At 47.2% G+C, this 27,841-nt stretch overlaps 2 protein-coding genes and 1 long non-coding RNA gene across 16 annotated transcripts in view; 1 reads left to right on the top strand and 2 right to left on the bottom strand.

The window, feature by feature from the left end:
- LOC120902922 overlaps positions 1–27,841 on the top strand; it is a 69,400-nt gene that overhangs the window by 4,191 nt on the left and 37,368 nt on the right. For 7 of the 13 annotated variants that reach the window (XM_040312018.1, XM_040312017.1, XM_040312010.1 and 4 more), the window contains exon 2: positions 524–1,904. In XM_040312018.1, the coding sequence (XP_040167952.1) occupies positions 1,826–1,904 (79 nt within the window). In that variant the 5' untranslated portion in view covers positions 524–1,825. The remainder of the gene's footprint in view (positions 1–523; positions 1,905–27,841) is intronic. The other 6 variants (XM_040312015.1, XM_040312016.1, XM_040312014.1 and 3 more) reach the window with 5 other exon arrangements.
- On the bottom strand, positions 2,291–5,172 carry LOC120902925. 2 transcript variants are annotated; one of them, XR_005739508.1, is made up of 4 exons: positions 4,501–5,172; positions 4,273–4,434; positions 3,407–4,190; positions 2,291–3,348 (listed from the first exon to the last, which is right to left on the bottom strand). It is a non-coding gene; the product is annotated as an uncharacterized LOC120902925 (long non-coding RNA). The 2 variants fall into 2 exon arrangements; XR_005739507.1 differs by having other exon boundaries at positions 4,273–5,172.
- LOC120902924 lies at positions 10,591–11,406 on the bottom strand. Its single transcript, XM_040312019.1, has 2 exons — positions 11,325–11,406; positions 10,591–11,219 (listed from the first exon to the last, which is right to left on the bottom strand). Exons 1-2 carry the CDS (start codon positions 11,373–11,375, stop codon positions 10,962–10,964), a joined length of 309 nt encoding a protein of 102 aa, XP_040167953.1. The 5' UTR covers positions 11,376–11,406; the 3' UTR covers positions 10,591–10,961.

The following is a 27,841-nucleotide window of genomic DNA, read 5'->3' as shown; positions in this document are numbered from 1 at the left end:
GAACTGTTTTTGGAGCATGAGAGCAAGGCGGGCAATTTGTGGAGGAGCTCTGAAGGATTCGTTGATGCTTGAATAATGATTACCAACCGTTTTCATCTACTTTTATTCAACACTTAGTCACTCAAAGTGTTGTTTTGTGTATTTTGGGGCCGAGTTAGGGGAGGAAAATGCTGTATTTTCTTGCCACCAAGTGCGATTAAACCAGCAGGGATAATAATTTAAAGTTCATGGAGGAGACATCGTATAATCAACCTTACGCTAACAGCTTAACAAGGAGTTTTGTGAGGAGACACAGCCGAAAGCTTAAGCTCACCAGGACATTTGCTACAATGTTATACGCGAAAAGGCGCCAGGTGTACACCCCAAAAACGTCCATCACTTGCAAATGGCCCTAATGAGCAAGCCGAGGAACAGTTTTCCTTTCATTTTGTTTGAACCTTTTTTTTCGTACCCCGGCCCTTAGCGCGCACCTGTTTAAAGCCGTACTAATTCATTCTCCATTTTTCCACTTTTCTTTTTTTAGTTTCCGAATCCGTTAATCTCGTCGGCGGGAGCCCTTTTTTCCGGCCGGAAGCAATACGAAACACACGCGCACACTTACACGCAACTCACAACAAACACACACGCATACCCAGCAGCAGCAGTAGCACGGCGGCACAGCGGCCGAATCCTTGAATTGTTTGTCTGTGTGTGTGTGTGTCTGTGTGTGTGTGCAAGTGTGCCTGTGTCCGTGGTCCTTGCGAGAAGGAGAAGACGTGTTTGTAAGTGTGGTGTGCACGTGCAGCATAAGTGGTTGGTTGGTGTTGGTAGGTGTAGGTGAAGCGGAAACAAGTGCGTGAGTGCAAGTGTTGTACGCCCAACCGCGCCGCATAAAGGGAGCGATAGAAGAGGCGTCCCCATCGTCATATCCCCCATTAACCGGCGTCATCATCCTCATCGCATCATTATTGTTGGCCCGTGGCCGCCCTTTGATCGTCGCCCAAGTGGTCGCCCAGCCCACCTTCCCCAGGAAAGAAGAAGTGCGTGCGTGTATTTTGAGTGCATTTTTTTTCTTGTGTTGGCCGTCGGTTTAGTTGTTCGTCGTGCAGCTTCTCCCCCCCCCCCACACAATCGTCATTCTGTGTCTCTTCAAATTGCAGGCAAGGCCAGGCTAGTTGCAGTGATATACAAGAGCGAAGTGTGCATCTTGGTGATGAAGTGAAAGCCCCGCGGGAGCATTATATCTATCGCTGTTCTAATAATTAGCGCGCGCGTGTGTGTGTGTATTGTGTCTACACGACCACTGAGCAAGGAGGAAAAAGCAAAGAATAGAGCGTGTGACGGTGTAACTGTTTTCGTTTGCGGAAACGAGCGTGAGGCTTTGATTTTTGGGGCGTCTGACACGACCAACCCGCCACCACAACGGAAGCACCGGGCGTACGTTCGCCTCGCCTGCGCCAACGCTTGCTAGGACGACGATCGCGTGGAGGACGACGGTAGCAGGACTCGAAGCTTCCTGCGCGCGCTGAATTGCACACGACGACTCCAACGACGATCGCGAATCCTTTCCATCGAAAGGAACAGAAGCGGCGAGAACGACGAAGACGACGACGACGACGATCCGCTGACGATCGCCGTTGCACAATCACAATCTTCCAGACGCGTCGGCGGTGACCTGCTGCATCAGCCAGCAGCAGTAGTAGTAGCAGCGGCAGCCAAGCGGATTGGGACGCGCATACGACGACGGTGTTAACCACCCCCCCGCAGCCCCACCATATCCCCCGCGTGTGCGAGCAAACCAAACGTCCGAACGACGGAAACCAGGAAGCAAATTGAAAGCAGGAGGATGGATTGCAAACGGATTTTGCGCTGCTCGGCACTAGTCGTGCTAGTTTTAGTCACCCTAGTAAATGCACAAAGCTCAGGTATTTGAACATTGCTACCCTACCTATAATACCTATAATACCTGCCTTCTACCGTTGTTTTAACTATTTTAACACAAACACCACCTCCCCCTTTACACACACACACTCGGTTTCTTGTCGTGAAAGAGGAAAAGAAACCATTTCTTTCTCAAACTCACTAATTTCTCTTTGAACTTCTGTCATCACACACTGTGTTCTCTACTACACTGTTCTGATTTTGTTTTTGTGTTATTTTCGATTGTTCTCCACCCTTTTTTTCTTTCTTAACGTACCGTTGTTGATACTCCTTCTCTTTTACCGGGTGTACGTTGAACGTTTCTACGTGTTTATTTCAATAATTCTGTTTGAATGTTTTACATGACTTCTTTTTCTCTATTTTGGTTCCACCTCTCTCTAATTGAACAACGTCACTACACCTTTCCTTAATTAATTTCGATATTTTTTCATTATATTCATTTATTTGTTTTGGACATTTGTTAAGAATTTCAGGTTTTCCCAAGCCTTTTCAGGATGGATAAATTGCATAGAAAAGAACATTAAAATCAAAAAAAGCTGCTCATTTTAGTTTATTTCATCCTTCGTTCGAGTAGATGATTCATCACGATCATCGCTAATTCATTTTGGGCTGTTTTTTTATTCCTCCCCACGACGATAGTGTGTAGTTCATTCGAACGAACCAATGCATCCATTAGCTGATAATCGTACTTTTCGTTTTGCCGTAAAATTTCCCTTTTACATGATTTTTCTGTAAAAAAAAGTAAATATTATCAAACAATATCATTATTGCTTGCGCAAAGGTTTTTCGTTTCCTCCCTGCATAAATGTAAGCCTGCATTAGTTCATGCTCATTAGAAACGGGGAACATAACACCAAAACAGTATAAGAGGAAGGGAATAGCTGCTCGTGAACAATGTAAATGTGTGCTGTAATTTTTATCGTCCTCTATATAAGATATTTCGCTTGGCGTCCCAAGACACGTGTGTGTAGAATATTGTCCTCCCTTATATTGCTGGTCCTGTTGTACCGTGCCACAAAACCGAGAAGTCATTCGGCACCATCAAAAGTACATCATCATCGTTAAAGCGATGTATCTGCTGTTTTTTTACGTATTTTTACCCCATCCCACAACACTCGTTCTTATTTGTTGACGCTAACGCGATCATAAATGAAAGGAAAATGTATTTTTGCTCGCATTTTTTAAAAATCACGCGAAACGCTCCCCTCCCTCCATACACTCGCGCACAAAAGACCTGCGACGCTGAAGAACTCTTCCCTGCCCCTGTTCTGTCACGTTCGTTCGCTGAAAGTGCTCAACATCAATCGTCTCCTTTTACCGTGTTGTTTGTTGTTCCATGTTGATGGTACTGGGCTGGGGCAGTATTCCGTGGGAATGTATCACCAGAACCACGATCCATGATTGTGTGGAGTTTAATTTCATGGTTACCTGTAACAGTAAATCATGATTTTCTTTAAAAGCTTAGCAAAAGGGCACACCAAGGTACCTTCGTTGCTGCTGTAAGTAACATTTTGCGGAGGGTTTTTCCTGTGATACATTTTGGCGTATTGTGTAAATTGTGACCCAGGTGTGTGTGCGTGTGGCTAGAGGTCGCCATTAGGATATGGGAATGGATGGGATAAAATCAACACAAAAGCCCCCCCAGCTAAACCCGTGTGTACCAAACATACCCTTAGAAGTACTGAAAGCAGCGTACGGTACTTTCTGATGGGTCTTTAAAATAATCTCCCGTTCTCTCTGTCCCTGGTGCTCACCAGGTACGTGAGTTGTATTTTTCCTTTTTTTTTTGGGAAACAAGAACGACCCTTCCCCCTTACGTGGGGTTTTGTCCTTTAAACCCAACCAGCGAGTAACCTTTCCTTCGCGTACGATCGCTGCGAGGCATTTGCGGCATCATCGCAGCGCGAAAAACGAGGATGCTAATACATAGGTTCCAGCGAAAAAGGGATTTGCCGCGACTTTCCATGCAAAGAACAGGAGTTGAACCCGTTCGTTCCATCAGCGCCGGTTCGGTTTCTTTCGCGTGTGTCAGGGTGTCCTTTTGCACTCGCAACGATCCATTTCGTTGGATGTTTTACGTTCCGCGGGTTTCGCAATGTTGGCTGTGGATTGTGACACACACACACACACGCTGTGCGTCTCTGTGGATGGGTGGAAGGATGGAACCTTGTTGCTCCATTACGCAACATTCCGTGCTCTCCCAATTACGGTTACCGTTTGTAGCAATCGAAACGAAGCTTCTTGGTCCTGGTACAATCCATCGGAAATGCCTGTGCGCGGTACAAGACATTGCCATTACACAGCGGGCCAGAGATAGATGGATTGGTGCTTCAATCATTTTATTTATCTTACCTTAATGGAATTTGTATAAAGAAAGCAACAGTGCGAGCGAAGACATGAGAAGGAAGAAATGTACAAACGGAGATTATACGCTTAGGTTGGGGAGCGAGCCCGTGGTGCCGTGCGTAGGTCCATGGTGTAGGAAATGGAAGGGTTTGCGTTCAAATCTAGGTTCTGTAGAAGTTTTCGGAGAAGTGCATTTTTACACACACCATTCTTTGTTATGTAGCACAGACCTACCTTTGTGACCTGTTTGTGTGTCTGACTCTTATCGCACTGGTACCACTCTCGCCTGGTTGACCTGATTGAGAATGTGTGTGCTTTTAGCGAAATCTCTTTTGCAGAAGGAATTGTTACACTTCTGAGGCCTTCATCATTCTAAACTCATCATCCGCCTGAAAGACGGAATAATTAAATCATACTTAGTCACTTGACAACGCGCGCGTGTGTGTGTGTGTGTGCTGGTGACACTTTGCTCACTCATTTACATCGAACGCATCCAACAACGCGGCAACAACACGTCATTCGTGCGCGCACATTATTGCACACAGCTCTGCCCGTTGTCGTCGTTAGTCACCTGGTTCGGAACTGGTTTGGTGCACTATTCCGATCATTGCGTGATTCGTCGCGTTGTCCACTGACGCAACTGTGTGACGTGGAATGAATATACGCTCTCCCAACAACCTCACACACACACACACACACGCATTAGAGGGTAAGCACACACTCACCCACTACCTGAACATGTAAAACATTCACGCCACAGTGTGTAGGCCTTTGGATGGATGGATTTGGCGTGACTTAATTGAAATCGAATGTGTGCGGATATCGTTCATCAGAATTCGATGCCGACATCGCGTCGTGCTGCTGTCGTCTTCAGGCCTTTGCCAACCGTCATCGCCGCTGCCCTGCTGCTGTCATGCGTCGTGTGGGTGTACTAAATTGATTTCAGCTACAGAAAAAAGGCACCACCACCATGCTTTTCGCACAAAGAGCACACACACCACACTACTGCTGGTGGTGTGGTGTGATGGTCGTAATGGTGTGCTATTTTAGGTTAGGCTGACATGTTCGGCATAAGCGGATAAGCGGTATTGTCATCCAGTCCAGGGCGTTCGCACGGCCTGTGCCGTCTCAGTTTTGCCATTGCGAAAGGCGAATAATTAGAAAGCTAAGGTGCCAGAAGCACTCATGCAGAAATGACACCGTGTGGAGTGTGTTTGTGTGTGTGTGCGCGCGTTTCGGTGCCTGGTGTTGAGTCGATAATACCGCCGCAACCATCTCTTGCTGTAGTCAACTTGACAAGTAATTCTGATGATGTGAAGGAGAGGTTTCAAGCAACAAAATGACTTGATATTCCTAGCAATATGTGGAACTTCTACACGTTTACCGTCACATGGGCATCTTTTTACTATTTTGCACCTTTTACTGCACTGCTTCTTCTTGAAACTTTTATAGGCTTGCCTTTAAGAACGGTCATAAATTTGCCTCTGGACGCAGAGCAATCATAATTCCAATATCTTGTTGACAGAGAGTGTCATCCTCCTGGTGGGACCTGGTCCTCTTGGTGCTAATAGGCAATCCTGTAAATGCCATTTGCTTGCGCATTTCCACCACCATCGCCGCCGCGTGATGTATGGTGTGGTGGCGGTGCTTTACAAATTAAACCTCTCACAACTCCCAACCGCGGGCTCTACCCAGGGCCGCGGCCAGAGTTTAACAACTCACTTAGCACCTCTCTCGGCCGCCGCCGCCGTGCCATCCAGTTGATCCCATTAAAAGCGATGACACTGTTAAACATCACTCTGCAGGCACTTTTAATTCGCACCGAGATTTTCGCATTCATTGTGTGTGCTCTGGCGCGGGGAGGGGGTGGCAAATATGATTATCATGTGGCCACGGGAGACACGGTGGTTGATCTTTGCTGCTGCTGCTTCTTCAAGCGGTAACTCCAGAGGTACCTGTTCACCTGTCGTTACTGCGCATTTTGATTGTTGCAGTTCGCCGTGTCGTTTACTGCAGATGTAACGGTTGCGTCAACAAGCTGTGCCTACGATAGCGCTTATCAACAAGACAGCGCGAGAAGGATGTTTGCTGCTAGAATTACCCTCTGGAGTCAGCGATAAAATCCCCCATGGTCGTGGTTATAAAGATACGCAAGCATCAAACATTGTACTGCTGCGCACCCTTGGATTGTAGGGGCGTCGACGACGACCATTGAAGCTGCGGGTGTCGTAAATTCTGCCCGGACGCACACCGGTGTAGATCATCTAATCGGCCCGGTGGAAGGTCAACGGATGGAGCCCCGTCAGGATGTTTGCTGCCGGACCTCGTTAACTGTGTGCGCGTTTTGCGCTGAAAATAGACTCCCCAACAATAGACGTTCGACACGCGTGTGCGGCTCAGTCTGACGAGATGTGGAGTTCCTTGCCTGTGCATTTCCCTCGGGCACCTGCCATCGCACCATGCGTTCCATACGATTTATACACGGGGCTAAGGAGATAGAAAACTGAAGCAGGATGAAGAATTATTGCCGCCGCCACTGCCTAGGTTTCGGGCGTCGTGCTGTGTGTTAGTCGCAAGTCATGCTGCTCGGATCGATTTACGAACACCCCAGAATTGCACATCTTTCTGCACCTTGGGGATGTGTTCGGGTGCTGATAAAAATAACACAACAGCATGTGTTGCTGTCCAATTTGTTTTTTTGTGGAAAGGTGTAAAGAGATAAATTCACTAGAAACAGACGGCAACAGTTTGGCCGTTTGTTTTGTATCCAAATTGTTGTCCAATAACTGAATTCTGGGTGAATATCAATTTCTTGGCTGCAATAAAACAACAACTTCGATGCTCTCTCCCAGCGGTGAAGTAATCCATTGGCTCGTGTTGGATCGATTAAAGTTTAACCTGCTACACAGGCGTATGTAGCCCTGCTCGGGCTCGCAGTCCCTTATGCCCCCACCCTCCCCCAAAAAACTACATGACCAATCGGACAATCTCTGCCGTAAGCAATGGCCCTACTGCTGCTGCCCCTGCGTCCACCACTTGGCTACTCATAAAAGTATAAAAAGTTCTTTTCCCACCAGTGGAATAATCGTGGATCGAAGCTAATCGCCAAAGTGGTGCTCGTTGTTGGTCTGGTCGATCGATGCCGCTGTGTAGCGCGCTTAAGCAATAACGCACACCCAAGAGGAGGGAGAGAGCGGTAGGGGAAGGCACACAAGCACAAAGTGTTTTCGATAAAATGTTTCATTTAGCTTTGAAGTTGCCCACGCACGTGTGTGTGTGTGTATTGGCAGTGCAACGGTATTCGGCTTCCAATTATAATGGATGTTCTCTTTAATGTCCTCGGTGGGTTGTTACACATTTCCCACTGGTGAGCCAAAAACGGCAAGAGAGTAAAACAGTTTTCCACTACCCCTCCCTTACTTTCACAACGCACCGGAGTGGAAAGTTTGTCTTAGATTTGGAGGTTTGCTTGTGCAAAGCAATGGTGAAGTTGAGGAGAAAACGAATGCATTAAGAGATCTATTTTTTGGTTGTTGGTGTTCGTTGGATAATTTTGTTTTATCTTATATAGAGCGGTTGAGGCTCGTATTTGCTTGTAGAACATGAAAGTTAACAAAATAATATTTGTTTATTGTTTCGAAAGAGAGAAACAGACCCTAAAGACAACAATCGACATGAAATGAGGCTGCAAAAACTTAAATTTTGAAGCTCTTTCAACGATACAAAGTCATCCTCATCAGCAGCGGCACCATACTATCCAGATCCCACGAGAGCCCGTTAACAGCACGGTTCCACACGAGAGCCGTCTTGCGAAGATGCTGTGCGCCTCGCTGTGGCTGAGAAAGGACGCAAAGTAAATAGAGCTCCTTTCCGGTGCGCGCCTCCACTGCCACCTCTCTCAAGCTCTAGCGCTTTCTTGAAGAAAGCATCCCTGCCGTGCGCGTGTACGCATGCGTGTGTTGCGTGCAGTGCCAGCAAACGTGGGGGCGCCAGCAAGCTGCCACATCTTCCTACACACATCTTTCCCAAAGGAGCCCAGTGTAGGAGGAGCGAGCATCAGTTGAGAGCGGTGGTGTGGTGGTGCTGAAACAATGCTCTAAAAATGAGGCCTTCCTTCCTCCCACGGCGACTTGCGACTTGCTCCGCGTGTAAGGTCAAGGATTAGTGGGCACAAAATGTGTTTGCCATTTAAGCGCTCCGGTGTCCCCATCATCTTTAGTTTTTGTCCCTTCCTAATCATGCTCGAAAGTTGCAATTATGCTCAGGTCACGGTCAGAAGTGACACTCAGAAGATTGGGGACAGTATGCTGCTTACCTAAATTGATTCTCGTCCCACGGAACGCTTTGTCGGGCGTTAAAGTGGTGCTTAAGCAGGCTCGTTGCTTTAATAGGGTGACAGTTACAGATGTCTTTTCGTTCATAAAGAGACATTGTGCTCTGCAAATTGCATACATTTAGGCTCTTTTAACGAAACCCGCCTAAAAGTATGCAATTCGCCAGGCAAATCACTCTTGCTACGCTCGAAACAACAAAGTAATAAGGTTTCATCGTGCTGCTTTTGCAATTTTGAAGGCGTTATATAACGGGGCTACAATGAACGTGTCCATATCTGGTCGGCCCATTTGTCGCAAAGCTATAATTGATTGCTTTGTGCTCATTTCCACCAGCCCAAATGTATTGTTTTCGCAGTCTCCCCCCCTCCCCCCCCCCCCCCTACCACATGCATGATCTCGCATTGATTGGTCGCGTAAAGCATTCCAATTGTACTTCAAATTATCTAATTGATGGATGACGAACACTCCAGAGCCGCTTATCAAATATAGCAGCACAGCACAGGGGCCCAGGGGGAATAGTAATTGATTGGCCCAAGACTGTGCAAATAGCAAAACCACCCTGTGTATCCCGATAATGTTGTTTTTTCTCTTATCGTTCCGTTTTGATTGATACATGAATGACGATGATAATAGAGCCGTGCGTGTGGAAATTTTAAAGCCGTTGTTCATGGCATGCAAGGTACTCGAATTGGACCCACCACCGGACTGCGGGGTAGTGACAGTAGCAAACACTTACAAGAGTAGAGGCAAAGAAGGTCAACATTAACGTGCACACTGGCTTGCAGGCAGTTTGATAAATGTTCACCAGCAAAGCATTGCGATGCAGTCAGAAGGGTGTAATTATTTCGCGATTGCAGCGCAGGTCACACACATACACACACACACAGTTTCCGGGTGCCCGTTCGACCCAGCTCTCTTCACCGATAGGCCTCTTTTTACTGTCCGTCCAAGCGGCACACAGCGAAGCGATAGAACTTGACCGGAAATGAAACGTTAAACACAATCCCGGAACAGAAGAGCCCACGAAGGTTGCAGCGAGGGAGAGAAGCAGAGCGAATAGGCAGCAATATTTTTGAAGGCTAACAGCGATTCCGCGTGCGGCCTCAACCATGCTGTGTGTGGCCTTAGCGCGCGGCAGCGGATATCGATTTATGTTTTATTAAACATTATCGACGTTATCGGTAATGTTTCGCGCTCGTTCCACAGTCGTTTCCAACAACCTCCCGCTAGAGAATGAAAAAATGCCATCCTTTTCGTGTTAGTAAATGGAGCAGCCCCACGGGGCTGTGTATGAATGAGTAGAGGGACACCAAATAAAACGAAGAGAAAACCCGCTCCAATATATAGAGGCCCAAGGACCAGCGCGGCCAGAAGTTCGCAAAGGTTGGGAAAGATGAGATGTTTTAGTTACGTAGAAGGGTTAGGATGACTGAAATAGGACCTTCGTTTTGTTTTGCGGACCTACCAACCAAAGCCAACGGAGAGCTACAGCCCGTCCCTTCTGCCCATCATCTGGTCCGTTCTGGAAAGGAAAATCACGTTTGAAAAGAACTGACAGTGGCGTGAAAAGAAGGAGTAGTAAAGTCTCTTATATTGCAAACATATTTGTACCGGTAAAGGTTGTGGGCTTACCACCGGCCAACAGCGAATGTCTGTGAGCGAGGTATGTATGCTTCACCTGATTGGGCTGTCGTTGGAAAAGGGCACAAGGCACAACAGGGGATGATGAGAGGGAGCGTGTAAACCGAAGCCACATTTCCCTGCTTTCCTCATTGATTAGAGAAGCCGAACAGGAAAAGCACATATCCTTTCGCACACACAAACCGGCATGACATTCACTATCTACCTTCTTTCCCTTCGTTTTAAACGCACACACACGGCCACACTTTGGAACACATTTATTATTATCTTACCTCCTTCCCAGGGTGTGTGCCTCCTTCCTGTCGTGTGTGCGTCTTTGCGTCGTTTGCAGCCCTAGACACACACACACACATACACATGTCACTGAGTGGAGGAAAAAGGAAAAGCCCTGGGTTTTTATTTCACCGTTCGATATTCGTTCACCGTGTGCGCTTTGATTTTTCCTTTGAAATATATGCTGCAGGTTGTGCAGGACAGAGCAAGGAGGACACGGAGCACGAACGGTTATTTTTAGGTCGAATTGATTTTTGTCGCTTCTTCCAGCTAACTACTACTACTACTAGAGCCCTGAGGTTGAGGCTCGTTTGTAGTGTACTGTATGGAGCAGCTGTGTGTCGATGTATTTGTCTCTTCCTTTCGTGCCGGGGCTTTTGCCCATTTTTCATCCTTCAATTTCCAATCACCCGGTGTGTGGGTTTGTGTGTGGTCAGTAATTAAACCTTAAATAATGCAAAGCACAAAATCGAACGATGCAAGGACACACGGCGCGACGCGGGAATGCACGTGCTCGCGGGAATGCCTTTGGATGGATGGATGGACCTCGGTCGGTTTGTGCAGCAGTTGGCAGCACTTGTTGTTGTAGACTTTTCCCCGCTTTTTACAGTACTGCAAATATTGCACCGTTTCCATTCGATGCTGATGTGTGGCAAAGCAAACGTAGCGAACGTGGTTGGGCGCCGAGCGTAAATAGAACATTCGCTGTAAGGGTTTGATGTGTTTTGAATGGAAGGGAAAAGCTCGAATGTAACCAATCTGTTTAAAAATGTTTAGAAAGGTTTTGGAAAGTAAATCAGATTCTTTTACCTTTTGCCGTTGTTGTGAAATCTCCACCTGTATGATGAAGAGGCAAACCATTTTACTCCAACCTAACGATGTACGAGCAGAGTCTTCGTCCCATTGCGTCCACAGCGTATCGTCAGCGTCGTCGTCTTCGTCGTTGTAATCGAAAATAGTATCAGCTCCATTTCGCTTCCCTTTAAGCGGCTTACTCGCCCTTTGCCGTACCGGGCCCGAAATTGGCTTCGACATCAACAACATATTGTATCTTGTCTGTGGGCCCCCGTCAAGCAGGGCTTGGAATTGAATTCACTGCGAGGGACCTGGAAAGGACGGAGGGAGACATACGAATGGTTTGTGTGTGTGTGACGGGAGGCAAATTATGATAGCGTTCGAGGGAGCGAGCTAGCAAGAAAAAAACCCATTGGAAAAGCGCTACAGAGTGTGGCAAGTGTGGCGCACGATGGCGGTTGGGGGTGGAAACCTGCAAAGTTCTCAGGGGAAATTAATACTTATGCTAATTATGCTTAAGTAACCAGACGACCAGGCGCGTTCGCTTGCGGTCGGTGCTTCGTCGGAAGCTTTCGGAATAAATTAAACAATAGTGTAAAGATGTGGCCCGGCGCGCAACTAGCCGCACGGCCCACTTAGCCAAGGAGTAGAGTGGAGTTAGAACGGCTCTTGACCTGCGATGACGATGGTGGTCTAGAAGATGCCACGAGCAGGGAAAGTCTTATCGGAAAGATTCTGGTAACTTCTTGTGGTGCTGCTGTTTCACGTTCGTTTTTTGATTGCTGTTAATTATTCCGAACGTTTATGATGTCGCCTTAACGGGTGAGGCACGCCTCGGATGCATTAAAGTCTTTTCTGGGGAATTTGGATCCATGGATTTAATGTGGAAAAATTTCGATGATCTTCGGACACCACGCCCAAGGCTACACATACCAGACAGCGGTGTGTATCGTGCTGTTGTATGCACTTTACAGACTGCACCGATGTTGATGTTTGCGTCAGGGTGCGTGCATATATTTTTAGCCAACCAAGTAGCGATTCTCGCCAGATGCATAAATTGTGCCCAACCCCGGGCCCTTCCCAACAAGCAAACACAAGCATTAAGAAGCGATGAGAAAGGAGAGCGCAAGGGGGAGGGTCTTAAGATTCGTGCAATGTGTTCCGGATGACTTGCCGTACACAGCGTACTACTGTGATTATGTCTGGAATTTCTTGATCTCATTTGGCTCATGAACCGTGCTTGTAGGCGAAGGATTAAAGTATCTGGTTGCGGGTTATTTCCAGTACGCCCCGAAGGGATTCTTTTCCAAACACGACACGCACCCTTGAGAACGAAAACACAACAACACTGTGCCTGTTACGTGCACTGTGTGCGGGATGCTGTACACGACATGCCAAACTACTTTAGTGCGAAGGACCATCAGCAGCAGCAGCAGCAGCAACAGCAGAAGGGTGTACGTGTCGTACAAAATCCCATTCTCTCTCTCTTTCTGTCGACCTTGTGCTCTGTGTGTTGCAGCTTAGCATCTAAATGCAAGTCTGTTGTTCCATTATCACGATGGTGAAGACGGAAGCGTACCACCACCACGTTGATGACATCCAGGAGAGCTGGCTGGGGTGAAGTTGGAGAACTCTCTCCAAAAACCATGGGATTCATAGAGGTAGTGACATGAAGACTTGCGGACCAACGGAGAAACGAGATGAAAAATTGGAATTGTAAATGCATTATCATCAGCAGCATCACTGGTTAGTCAAGCAGTACCGTGCAGTATCCATCCTGTTACCACACACAGAACCCAAACCGTCATTAGTGTTAGGAACACTCTCCCTCCCCTCCCAAGTCAGCTGTAAAGCAGGGTGCATTCTTCACAACGCACGTTTGTGGAACACTCTTTTGCAAAAACCTCTTCAGAATGGCTGCGCAACAGGCCAAAACAGTTACAAGAGGTCGGCATAGTACACCGGAAACTAATGCCCCTGCCCCACAGTTTCCAGTTATTTTTGGCTGTGGGGAAAATGAACGTCATGCTGGCACTGGTCTGGTGCTGCTGCTCCGGAAAACAAAAACCAATCTCATTAATCTTGCTCAACGGATATCCTCATCCATTGGTGCGGATTACTGACCAACGGTGGCATCCTGTTCCCAATGGTTTTACCCAATGGTCGTTGCTTTCTAACGGACGGATTCGAAACATAGTTCAGTGACTTGCGGGTTTTTTTCTCTCGTATTGCCCTTTAAGAGAGTACTTTAATAGCCAATATTTGATTGTACAAGCTTGAGAGATTTAGTTCAAAAAGACGTACTGTCAGGTGGTGCAAATCTTGCAAGCGGGATGAAGAAATTGGCAGAAGCAATAACCAGAATTGCCTGGAAGTTTCAATATCCTACGAAATCTAAATCTGTTTCACATTCAAACGTTATCTACATATCCAATCAAATCTCTTTTCGGATCAGTCCTAATAGCCTGCCTGAATGTCTGCCTGCGCTTCGATTGAAGACTCGTTTGACATACGCTGATACAACAGTCCCCCCGCTGGCAAGATATCAAAAGAAAACACGAAAGAACTGATTGATCATCTCCGATCCGACCTACGAATCGGCTCCAAAGTCTATCTTTCCTCTCACGCATGCCGCTGTGCTACCCTTATTCTAGCTGTGCTAGCTCTGTCAATTATAAAGGCATCATTTCTTGGCATTGCATCAACGAAATTATTGCCAGTCTGACGTATGCAACTGCTCTTGGGCCGAATCGATCGAAACTCACACACACACACAAAAGGCTAACATAAAAGCCGGCAGGATTGGTAGAAATAAGCCAGCACAAGCAGGCAGCAGAGGGGCAGGGCAGCATGATGGTGCGATGGTGCGGCAGGACAAATTGATTTTCTAACAACTGATTTCTACCAACGCTCCCCAGCAGCTTACTCCTCTCCCCAGCCTCATCCCCCGAGCAGTGGATTACGTGTATATGCACACATGCATGGGGTTTGTGGTGGATTAGATGGCTTGCAGATACCGAATTCCAATCCGCCTGTGTGCTATGCATGTTGAATACCAGATTTTTGCATCGGCGGCTGTGGTGCGACAGCAAGATGTGTCGCATATGATAAAACTCTTACGATGAGGAATAGAGAAAAGGCTTTTGGCAGTGGCTCAAAATCGTACATTATATACCTGTGACATCCAACAAAAATAATGCATCACCCCTGCATCAACTGTGAAGTTGGGTTGTACGAAATGTTGTTTGCGCTCGCCTATGCTCTGAGGGCACAGCTGAGGGCCCCCTTTGGACATTCGTGTGCGAATTGATAAAGAACATTGCTCATCAGAGAGAGAGAGAGAGGGTGGTTGTTGTGGTGAGACATCAAACGAGTTCCGTACGAAGCTGCTCCTCAAGTGAATGTTGGATGTGTATGTGGTTTTTCCAACTCCCTAGGGTGTGCCGGGATAGTTTTCATTTATATATATAGCGCTAATTTACTGTTGGGCTGGCCTGTGTTGTCTCTCTCTCTGACTGGATGAAAGCAGATATCCCAATGTGAGAGCACAAAATGAAAACTTTACCCACAGACGCCCACGGTGCAATGCTCGGGAGGAATTGGAGGTACATTCCAAAAAGAACACATTTCTCCCACATTCTATGCTGTGCCACACACTTGAAATTGGAACGAATCCGGGGATGGGGTTTGTCCTCTGCACCTGCATCCGTGAGTTTGCGCTCGCTCACCCGCTTAATACCTTTGGGTTAGGCTTTAAGAGTGTCTGCTTTCAACTGGTATGGATTCTGTCGCTAACGTTGGTCAATGCTGCTGTTCCTGAAATAACTTGCTCGACCCCAGCTGTGTGTGCCCTATCAGTGTGTATCTTAATTTTTCTCGACTTGTCTGAATATTCTCCAAACCCAGGAGTAGGTGGATGAGTAATATCAGCCCGAAAGGATGAAAGGGCTTGGTCTATTTATAAACTCGGTTCGTTTTATCTGTCTCTCCTAGCAGAAGCAGAAGCAGCAGCAGCAGCAGGCAGCCTACGAGCCTGTGTAATAGAACCTGGTCAGCTTGAAGTCTGCGGAAATCCCACAAACCACAAAGAGCACCTATACCCTTACATTGAAACTTCTGCTGCAAACAAAACACAGGCACACATATCCATATAGGAATAAAAGAAAGAATGAAACTGGAGCAACCAGGACCAGAATGTTTTCATCCCGCTGCTCCTGTGCTATTGACATCACACAACCAAGTGAACACACACGTTTGTCTGTGGCTATACTTTGGATGTTTCGTGATATTTTAGACCGACGAAACAATTCCGTGCTTTCTTTTTCCCGTGCCATAATGGGTCCGGCGATCACTGTCGGCGAATTCTTTTGTGTAATGTGCCGCTGGTTTTGTGTCCGGGCTGGCAAACGAATGGAAGTTTTAGTGACGAGCAAAGATGACACTACTTCACAATTACTGTTGCCCAGAACGGCGAGCGTTATCTGGTCAGCAATAGTTATAGTTTCCCACCCCGCGTTTGGTGTTTGTTTTTTGCGCTGGTACGAAAACTATCATCTCCATTGTGTGTTTGTGTGGTGCCTGGGTTGGTATGCAATGTACGAAAACGGGTTTTTGTTATGATCATACTTTCAGTCGTCGACGACATACATTTGGTTGCTCTCTTTTTGTGTTTTGTGTGCTGTTCTTGTGGTTGGCAAGACATATTCTCAGTACGTTTAGAGTTGAAGGGGTTGCGTTCGAGGGAATATTCGCGCTGGTGCTTGGAATTACAGATGTAAATGTAGTGTTTGACCCACATTGTAATGTGTATCATCGTACTCGCTGTGAGTGTGCATGTGCTTGATGCTGCTCGTTAGCTACCACTGTTTCGATGCTGATTGGGATGTGGGTGGGGGCCACCTTGGGTGGGGGCTTGTAAGTGGGCTGTGTATGCCACTAATCCCGTCATGTCGGACATGTCGCGCTGTCGTGATATCATCTTCATCATAAATGAAGATTGTGAGGCGAAAAGTGGAAGTGCGAGGTCAGCAAGTTGTCTTGATGTTATTGTAACAACTTGAAGCGAAGAGATTGAGAGATTGGTATTGTTCTGGGAGCCTGGGCAGTAACCAGTCTTTGAGCGAGGAGTGATGAGACAAGTTTTGGTCTAAAAACAGGATTTTCACAACTTCCAATTTGTGTTTTTTTCTGTTAGTGGAATTGATTGTAAGATCTACTAAGGATGTTAGGTTTCTATAGTATAAAAAAACAACCATCAGAATAGTGATTAATTCTACCTTGGAAGTCTATAGAAGTCCAGACTCAGAACTCAGATTTCAGAAGACTTACACTGGAAAGTTCAGGGAACCATAAGAAATATTCAAAGTCATCGTCTGGCTCAAAAATGTCTTCTGAAGTTTAATATATTATGTCTTGGTGTTATAGATGCCACAATTAACAAGTTGAATTTGACAGTTGAAGTGTTCCATCTCCTCCAATTCGCTATCGCTAGTGTTTGCCAAATCTAGCAAATTTATCCAGCAAAACAATGTCTGATAAGTAATCCAACAAACGTTACGGTTTGATTCCTCGACCCATTGCATCATTAGCAGGCCCAATTCCCCATTTCCTCATGAATATTGTATACACTCAAAGAAAAGGTCCTTCAGATGTAATGCTGCCAGATTTTCGTAAGGACCACTAGAAGTGTTCTTCTCATTGTCCACACGCAAAGCATTGTCCCATAGTAAGAAACCCCCCCCCATCAGTACCCGTATAATTTAGTTAAAAGATTTGCAATGAACAATTCATAAAAAAGCGACTAATTCTACAAAGCTCACAAACTTGGGCGTCCTCCGCTCGCTCGCTTGCCCGCCCATTTTGCACCTCATTTCGGTGAATTAATAATTAAGAACATTAATCTGACGTTTACGAACCATCGTCGGCCGTCGAGCAGGACGACCCGGGGAAGGACGACAGCTCCGCTCTGTGTCTGCTGCTCCTCGATTCTCGATCTCGATTGTCGCCAAAATCATTTTCCCCTGTCAAGCATCACAGAGCCTGGGATATTTCTCACACCGTGTCGCACGGAAAGTTGCTTCCACAGGGCGCTCGGTTTTATCGTCCATTATTATCGTCCAAAGTTTGGTCGTCGTGCTGGCGATGCAGGACCTGCTGCGCAAGAAGACCGTAAGACGCGGGTGTGCGTGTGTGTGTGTGTGCGCGCTGCTGGCGAAAGACTTGATTTGTTGGAGAGTTTCGAGCCTTCCGATTGCGCCAATTTCGGTCATGTCAGCTGTCTGATTTGGAAGCGAGCAGTCGGCGGGAGCCAGAGCGAGGGCCACACTTTAAAAAGGGATTAGACTTTTGCACAGTTTGTGCGCAAAACTTTGCTGGCTGCTGTCACTAATCCCCGGTCATTTTTCGAGGGGTGTTGGAATGGGGTTTGCACAGCATGGACAGCGGGATGTTGGGTGCGCTTATTATTAATCGCACGTCAGGAATGGTAAAGTTGGCTTATCGAAGGTTACTCCGCTTACCACTCTCTCGCTCTAACACTTTGCCGCTGTCGTTTAATCCCGGCAGCGCTAGTCTTGTGCTGAATCAATTAATCAGAGTAGAGCACACCGGACCACGTGCATCTCGGTACCTCGGTCCACCGACAAGACCACCCGATCCGAGAGTTGGTGAATAAATTACGCGCAAACGAGAGACCGAACGAGAGTTAGTGCGCGCTACTACTGCCGCCATCGGCGGATTGGTCAAACCGGAGTTGACGTACGTTGGCAAATCCCGGGGCAAAATGTGTTTGGTCCAAACCGAATATCCGTCGGTTCTAGGGCAAGGTGTACGGTGTGTGTGTGGTGTACGATTAATTATTCGCTTTGTAGCTTCCATCAGAAATAGCACACTGCGGCGGATCGGAGGAGCGATCTGGTCTCTTGTGTGTGTCCTATTTTTCTGATGCTCGTCTCGTCGTTGCTGCAGCTCCTTTTTTGCAGCTAAAATGCAGCCAAAAATCTTACACACACACACTCATGGTATGAATAGCAAACAACCACCTTCTTTTGGTGTGCGGGTTTTTTGTTTCTGTGTTTCTGTGTGTCCATTTCAATCTTCGACCCGGATCGATTTATCCCGCTGCGAGGTGTACTTGAAAATCGTTTGTATTTGTGGAGCTGGTGGTGTGGTGCTGCGGAGCGGGGAAAGGTGTGAAGACCACCATCCATACCTGTGCGCGGGTTTCGGTTACTGGGAGATAAATCCCAGCCCTCTTCACACGGGCAGGCTGCTGGTGGTTGCAACATGACGACGATGACGACGACGGCGTCGAGTACACAAACGATATTTTCCCGCGGGCAAGGTTCAATTTTCATGGAATCTGGCTACACACATGGAAGCTCCTAGAAGAAAAGTAGAGAAAAAAAACACAAATCCATCTCCTTTGCTCCCTTTTACCTCACCGCTTTTTTATCCTTTTCTTGAAAGACCATTTGGGGCTTCTTGTTGATGCTAAGCAGATGAACCATGCGGTTCGTACAGCACTGTGTGCGTGTGTGTGTTGTATGTTTATGTCAGGTGTGTACGCCGGAAAATGTTCAAGGTTTGGGGTGAAAAATTTACCCCAACCGCCCCACGCAGCGGGAGGTAATCAAATTGTCAGTTAGCGTGCGCCGACGTGACACGTTTATTGACTTGCCCCGGAGCTTGTGGAGCCGGCGGCGTGTCGGGAAAAAGTGAAAAATTCCTGCAGTGATTATCATTACGGCACGGGCAAAAGCTGGCGTTAAAATGGCCCTACTGAGAGCGCCCCCCCCACACACACACACACACACGCACATGCCCACCGGTGGGATTTACCTTGCCATCTCCTCTCCCTGAGAAAAGCGATTCCTTTTGTGAGATTTTAAACAGATTTCGGTATTTTTTGACGGGCGTGCGTGTACGTGCTTTTGAGAGAAGAAAAAATCCTACACAAAACAACAAATTTCGTTTGGTTTTGCGCTTCCGGCGATGTTGTTTGGTGGGTTTTTGGTTACTAAAACCAGCAAACAACAAGCCCCGCCGTCCATCCGTCCCACCGCTCCGTCCAGCTTTGCGAGGGCATCGTAAGACGCGCGCACGGACCATCTACCACGGCAGTGTACTCGCATTTGGCGTAAACATCAGACGAGGGGGAAAATATATGTACATAATTCTTGTAAACATCAGCATACATCAGCACTAGACAGCACTCCCTCCCAACTCCCTCCGTTGGCGGAGTTCCTTCCCTACTGGGCGGAAGAAACTCTCCACGGGCCGCGGCAAAAAAACGTAACGATTTAACGATCGGTGTAAAATATTATGCAAACACAAAATTGAAACATCACTAATGTCGTGTCGCTCTGGAGGAGGAGGAAAGGAAGGAGAAGACGGGAAGGGGATCGCACAGATCGAAGATAGAGGTGCAAGTGTCGAGCGCGAGCGTCATCGGGCCGGGACCGGTGATGGACTCATCATCATTAATGCATCGGGTAAAGTGCATCCAATCAGGAGGCAAGGCAACATTAGCCGCGCAGGGGGTTGGTGGCGGTTCGTAATGCGCTCAAGCAAGCGGGTGGAAAGAGGCGGGTTTGCCTTATGTGGGACAAGCGCGATGGCGTGTAAAAATCGGGCACAAGGCTAAACCAGTGGAAGTATTGGTATTGGTTCTAGAATTTAGTTGTGCCCTTCTTTGATGTTCACACATTTTGTCGGCTGTAGTTTATTTTTTTCTTCTTTTATTTCTAAATTCTGATTAACAACAGGAAATCAATGATTTTAGTGTGGTCTAAGTAGAAGGTCTTGTTTATGATAGTTCAAAATATCAATGTATACATTTTTCATTACTAAAAAGTAGCATTTACTCATTAATTAGCAACATATTGCATACTTTCAGGCGTGTAAAGCTTAAAGCCAGCAGGAAGATTTGTTGGATGTACAATTTAATTTCAATTTCGGTTATTTCAAAAACACATTCTCGAGAGCTTTTAAACTAAAGGAATAAGTAGTACATTCACTTAGAATTGATTTAAAATTAATTAATCACCGCTGTTTTCCATTCCCCACTGAGCCCCATTTTCGAACCTAACAACACACAGACAACAACAACACACAACCAACATTCGACCGTTTTTGGATGAGCACATTTTCGGCCTATTTTCGAGCATCCATTTATAGCACTGGTCCACGGTCGCGCTACGGTCGTCGTCGTCGTCGTGATTGAATTATCTAATTCTATCGATTGATTCCATCGTCATATTTGCACACCACCGAGGGCTCCACCGAAGCTCGCGAATAAATACAACTTCTTGTACTCGTATAAAACACCGCTGTGTGATGTGGTCGTGCTGCTGCTGCTGCTGCTACTCCTTTCCAACTAAAGAATAAATAAAGGAACGGTGATTTCGACTGCAAGAATCTTCCGTTTCCTGGGGTTTGAAAGATTGAAACGATGTTGTACTAACGTACACACAACATGGTGTGGTTGGTGCTGGTGCAGCGCTGTGTGCTGCACCGTCTGGTTGTTTGATTTTTCCCCCTCCGCTTTTGCGTCTCTTTGCATCGCGCCTTCGAGCGTACGATTTTCGCGCATCATGCGGATGCAATTTTCCGCATTCGGTTCGGGATCACGGCACAGCCCACGTGGATCTCTCAGCCAACGCTCCACTCATAGCACGAGCAGCTGCAACCAAGCGCGCCCACCAATCGGGAAATGATGCGAGGTGGGCTGCAGCAGACGGAAAAGCACATTTTCACCAAGATCGTTCGCAGCACCATTTTGGTGGCGAGCAGCAGCGCGTATGTGTCCTTATATTATTATAGCGTATTGTGGGGCTATTGATTTGTGCTCCATTTGCTGTGCAGCTGGCACGGCTGGCACAGGGGGACAAAATTGCTCAATTTACCAGTGGCTCTGCCAGCCGCCGCGTTGCCCAACTCCGTAAATGGTCGGAGCTTTTTTCTGGTCACTCGGGTGATGTTTGTGAACGCACGGTGCAGCAACATCGGGGAGGATGGAAGGGTCCTTCCGAAAGGTGATTGTTTTTGGTGCGATTCGCAAAAGGAGGACACACTATTTACCTTTTGCAGAGCCACCTACACAAACACAAATACGTATTGGCCAAACGGCAAATTGGCTTTCGTTTTTTTTGTGTGGTGGGTTTTTTTTGTATCCTTTTTTTTCGACAAAAGCACTGCTGTTGGTGGTGTGCAATGAGGGGTGTTTAGCATGCACCAGCGTATATTTTTGTTTTTACAATCTACAATCCCCCAGCGACGACGCCCGGTCGTCTGGGCTGGATAGTGACATGGGTTGATTTGGTTTGAGCGTGGAACAGCGAGCGGGGACTTGCTCATATTGCTACAGAAAGCAGCCATACCGAATGACCAGCACAACAACACGCCACAGCTGACACCAGACGGAAGATATTATTTTTCATCTGCTAAAAAACATTGCCGTTAGCCAGCAGTCGCTGTTATTGTACTTCTCCCCCGGCCACTGGGAGTGAACATGTTGTAGCAAGCCATTTGTAAAGTGTCCGGGCTCGTCTTCCTCCTCCTGCCCATGCCATCGTGGACAGGTTCCATTTTTTAAAGTTATGCCAGCACTCCTCTGTCGTTTCTGTCTCTCTCTCTCTGTCTCTTTGTTGCATCCAGCAACACTTGGACTTGCGTGTCTAGTATGGATCTTTTTGCTTTCTGTTCTTTAATTTATAAATATTTATCATCCAAGTGAAACTTGTTGGACGAGTGATTGTGATCGTGTGTGTCTGTGTTTTCTAGAAGATGTTGTTTTTGGTGGGTCTTTGGTTGACCCGAATTCTTGCGCGTCTGCATTCCAGCACCGACACGCGGAACCTATTAATCTCGTAATGTTTCCTTCTTGTTTCGTGTGCAGGTTGGGAGGTTTCATGCCTCCCTCTCTCATCTCGTGTTTTTGTTCTGATGACGCGTGCTTGAACTTAGTTTGAACTGATGACGTAATAGCCGGCTATGGTTTAGAGCGTCTGCTTACGTTGGAAAACGATGGCACAAGAAATGTGATTATCTAAGCAAGATTAATTCTGAAAACGAAGGTCCTGGATGAGGTACAAGTGCGAAAAACATGGTTTTGAGAAGGCATTCATGGTCCGACACGCTTTAATTGTAGTATTTTACTCGCTCGAGGCCTCGAGGTCTGTTTGTACTTTTGTGACATTCACCAGAGTGGCAGTATGGAGGTCCCAACGAAGATGATGAAGGAGGTACATGTACATCCCCAAATCGAACAATCAACGCCACATCTCGTGGTATAATATGTAGAATTGCGACCTCTCACTTCCGGAAGTCCTCTCGACCTCCTCTCCACAAACGGAGACAAAAGGGCAGCGAGACGAAGCACCACGAAGCTCTCGAACGGCTTCAATCCTGCGAGTGAAGCTTCTGATTGAACGAATGTTGACGGAATGGGGTTACTACTATCATCACCATCATCCTCGTTGCTAGAAAATGGGGGCTCGCTCTGGCAGGGGCTTTTTTTGGTGCGTCGAACTACACTTCAGCAGTAGGAATGGGTCCTCCCTTTCCCTCATCGATGACGTCACCGCGACTGCTCGGGTGTCTCGGCACGGGGTGGGTCGGCTCGGCTGGGTGGGTGGACATTTATGTGTCACTACGACTACGAGATCGCCTGCCGCACACAACAGAGTACAGCAAATATCTAGAGCATGCCATTGTAAGCGCGCGCCCTATCGCACTGGTGTTGCTCTGGTTGTTGCTGTTCACTGCTCACACACAAACAATTGCCCCAGGGACGAACAACCACGCAGAGCCCGAGAGAGCGAGAGATAGAATGAGAGAGAATGTCTGTGAAATGTGCCATTCCCAGCACGGAAACCCCCGCACACAAGCGGAGGTGTTGTGGAAATGAGCAGAAAAAGCGGCCAGCGTGGGAAAATGAGCCACGGCTTGAAAGAGAGAAGCGCAAGCGCCCTTGATGCTCCACCGAAGCGTGTGCGTTTGTGTGTATTTGCTCTAAAAAGGGAGACCTTATTTTCCTTCTCTATCAAAGCATTTCCAATTAATGCCGGATGCTCTTCTATCTCTTTGTTGTGTTTTTCTTGTACAACTAAAGGAGAGAGAGAAAGTGAGAAAGAGCGACATCGCTCGAAGTCGGAATGAACCGGTTTTAAGGACTCGGCTCTCTTTCTCTCCCTCTCTACTGTCAGCAGCTGGTGCGGTGCGGCCTTACTACAGAAGAGATACTGTGGCCTGGTCTCCCCCCTCGTCCGGATGATGTAACAGATCAGACGGCAGCTGTGAGAGAGTGTCCCCTAACGCGATGCCGGGCACTCACCATTTCTGCTCTCGAACGTAGAATGACCACGGAGTGACTGTTCAACCCCGGACAGCGAATGAACCCCCAGCCAGACTGACTGGCGGTGTAGCCACAGACACGCACACACTGAGGACGGGGAAAACCTGCACGACGAACCCCGACCGCTTTCGTGACACGCTCACAGTAGAACATGAACAGGATGTATGTTGTCGTCGTCGTCGTCGTGTTGGCGCGCAATCACTGATGAAACTCACCTGTCATGTGACAGAGATTTGGGGGATTGTAAGAGTGCACAGAGAGATAAAGAACGAGAGAGCGAGAGAGAGAAAGACTTTACACACATGCATACATGGAAACCGGTGGGAAAATTCCGTAATATCGAGCGACACACGGCATTTTTTCTTTTATTATTATTATTTTGGCCATGGGGAGACCATTGGAATGGGCAAATGATGTTAAACTTGGGATTTCCAGACAGCGGAAAATACCTACCGAAGGGGGTGGGCGCACTAATGTGTACCCAGTAGCACACCTCCCACACACCAACCCCCACGTAAACGCAAGTTTTCTGGCCGGCTTAGAACGCGATTCTTTCGCACAGTTTCTCAAAAACGGCTTTGAACGGCTTTCTTGAAAAGACGTCGCGGTGTAGCGATTCGGTTGATGTGTGCCGCTCTGCTCCCTGCTGGGTTGGTGGACTCGGGCGATGCTGGTGGAGATGCCCTCATCTTCTTGCCCTCAAATAATCTGTTGTCGGCTCACACAAGTATATACTGCCGCAACCGTTTCAGAGCGGCTGACACCGGATCGTATCGGTGTGTAGTGGCGATTGAACAACAGCAAGGGACGTTCTCTGTGTCCCCGCTTGCCTTAAGACAGACGACTGAGGACAACAGCGCACGCCATAGACATACAGCCACACGCACGAGTTGCCGAATATATTTATAACCGTGATATAAGTTGGTGTATATGATGTGTCGGTGTGGTGTGTCGGTCAAGGCGAGACCTACAGGGGGTTTGTCGTCGGTCATCCGTCTGGCTCGTCTTTGATGTGGAGGGATGGGTAGGTCACATTCGAACAGCATTCAAGCACGGTGTCGGAATTGTGTGCTTTGTGATGAACCGTCGCGTCGGAGACATGAATTGAAACCGTTTTTTTGTGAGCTCTGGTGAATCCAGATTTACGATAAAAATGGAAAAGAAGCTGTTTTATGCAAGAAGTAATAATCAATAATCATTAAAAATACACTACTCGTGATTTTTACATCCAAAAATAATGTTTATCTCAAATGTATCAATAGCTCTAGCTTTTATTGCATTATTTTGCATCTGATCTTCGCTCGGCCGAAAAGAGCAATCAGCAAGTGTACTGTCTAGTATACCATAGGTTCATGGATCAATTCTCGATCCTCCTCAACCCTCTACGAGAATTTCCAAACTACTTTTCTACTTCATCTGAAACAAAATGCCAATGCACATTGATACAGTGGTTTCAATTTGAAACCATCTCTCTTTCAACCTGCCCCCCTCCCCCTGTGCCCTGGTTGCCCCGCCATTGTTCTTCACATACCGGAGACTGAAATTAATTACCACCATAATTAAATTGTGTACAGTTTAAACAACACACATTCTCCCTCCTCCGCTCGCAACGTGTGCGTTCTCCAGATCTTGAGACCACAGTACGCACACAAACAGTGGAAAATGGATACGCTTGTCATTCTAGCATTCCAGCTGTGAGGGACAGGAGGGGGGATGTGTTCCGTTCGGGTCAGAATTCGCCCCAGGAACAACCAATTGTACTTTGCTCTTCTCTCCTGCCTCTGTGAACGTTTGCTGCTGAAGGCAGAGGTCAATCAATATCCATCCATCGACAGAGTGTGTGTATTCCTGCTACCGACGAAGAGAGGAGGCGTTGTGTTATCCTTTCCCATCGGGCCGGGAGCGGTGTTGCCCACTGTTGTGCGGGGGGTGTGGTGAACCTTTTGTTGCTAACTTGAAGCTCACGCACTCACCAACAGCAAACACACACACCCGTACACAGGCACAAGTATACTGTGATAGCCACGTGCACGCAATGGTATCGATTTTGCGATGCTCTCGCCACCAAACATCAGAAGGAACAGTTGGTTAACATGATTTTCCACCATTAGCGATTTCATCAAGACGAAGTGAAAGGTGACGGAAGTGTGTGAGTGCGTGTGTGTGTGTGCGTGTCTTTGAATGAGAATTTAATGCTCCCGAGCGCGTGTAGTAGGGTCGGATTGCATGGATTGATGCGATAGAACGGAAGTGTTGTAATGAAGAACGGTTCGGTGATGTTGTGGGGGCTGGCTGTATTGGTATGACATAATGCTGGAATTTTAATGAAATTGTTACCATTGTTCGACAATCCGTAGTGGGAGGGAGAAGTTTCAATCTACATTGTTCAACGCTTATCTGAAGCCTGATGGCAATTTAAAGTGTCCACTTACCCGAGCTAATCCTTATCATACACATTAAAGTGTCCTGTACGACTTGAAATCCCCCAAAATAAATAAAAATTGCGATTGAAAAACGCAAAATTTCCACCGGCCACCGGAGTGACCGGATACCGGTAAGAGCCGATCGTTGAAATTATGTAACCCGGGTAACGATCCGGTCGCTTTTTGTTGTACGCCGCGTGGCAAAGAGTTTATTTTCGTTTCACTCAAACCATTGCTTTGTGTCCTGGTAGTGAACACAAACACAATAATATGCACAGCGAGAGAGCACATACTAAAGGAAGCAAAAGGGAAGAAGCAAACGAGGGAAAGTCTTTACGAGAAGATAAAGAACGATCGAATGACCATTCCGAACCGAACTGTGTGTGTATATTTTGCTTTTCCTTTTTTCCCCTCCCCCTTGCTCGTATCGGTTGCGTTACTGCAAGTGTTTGGCTAGAAAATTGTGGGAAAATACAGTCAGCAATCAGGGCGCGGAGCTGCGGCCTCGGGACAGGGTTTTTCCTTAGCTCGTTTTCCACATTAGCTTTAAACGCAGGAAAAGAAAACAGCAAACGTACGGGCGTGGGTGAGAGTGGTCCCCGGGAAAAAAGAGGGGGAGGGGGGGGGGCAACGTGCAACACGCGAAAATCCTCCGGACCATTTATCGCCCCAGGGCCATCTGGCATTTTGTTTCGATCGATTATTTAGCTTCATTCGCCCGGTGCACGACCGACCGATTCGTTCGCTACCGGAGGGAAAAACGGTGCCGCACAGGAGAAGGTTAACGATGGCTGGCCTGGAAAGGAAAGTGGACGGTGGGTTCTATTAAGCGTTGAAATTGTGCTCGAGAGTAGCAGGCACTGTGTATGTGTGTGTGTGTAAAGCCCTCTCTCGATCGCAACCGAACGGCGGTTTGTTGTGGCTTCCTCCAGTACACACTATCTAAAATCAACCGATCGGAACGACTTTTCGCACGTTCGAATGATGATCGTCAAGGGGGGGGGGGGGGGAACGGGTTGTGCTGTGAGGCGGAGCGAGTGGAAGGTTCGACGAAAGGAAGCGGTGTTTCGATTGGGAGAACCCAAAAGTCCAACAAAAAATAACAAAATTCCCCTGGTGTTGTGGTCTACCAGCTGGGAGCTCAACGGGTCCGGGGCAATAATCGGCGCGAATGATGGGTTAAGAAGGAAAAAAATGGGGATGAAAAAACGCTATGCAATATCGAGGCCGATCTGCCGAGATATCTGCCAATTAAACCAGACCGGGGAAAACCGTATCGTCTTTCACATCTTCCCTTCCTTCTCCCGCAGCTGCGGTGGTGTTTGTGGGGTTTGAGATCGAAACTTGAGCTATATTTATTTTGTTGGCGCTTGTGCGAATGCAGTGTTTATAAAACAATTATCGGGAAAAGCGGGATAGTGGTGGAAGGGAGTGGGAAGTGGAAAGAAAGGGGCAAGTGGGGCCAGTTGAACAAACCAGCATCGATCGAAAAGATTTCAAAACGACAGCACAAATTAACACACACACACGCGCGCGCGCAGAGAGCGATGGACGTGCAGTCTGTCTTAATTATGCTCGATTTATAAACAAATTAGTTCGGCGAAATCACGAGCATTTTGAATGATTGTTCGCGTGTGTGGATTTTTTTTGGAGCACAGTTTCTTTTGTTGTTAATTTTGAATACTTTATTAATGAAAGAAGTATATAAACTTTATGCAAAAAAGTAATTTTTTTTAAATTAACGAAGACCGCAT

Source organism: Anopheles arabiensis, chromosome 3 (genome assembly GCF_016920715.1).
Source record: "Anopheles arabiensis isolate DONGOLA chromosome 3, AaraD3, whole genome shotgun sequence".
In the NCBI taxonomy this organism is placed as follows: domain Eukaryota; kingdom Metazoa; phylum Arthropoda; class Insecta; order Diptera; family Culicidae; genus Anopheles; species Anopheles arabiensis.
The sequence above is the reverse complement of the archived record's forward strand: the minus strand, read 5'-3'. Positions and strand labels throughout refer to the sequence as shown.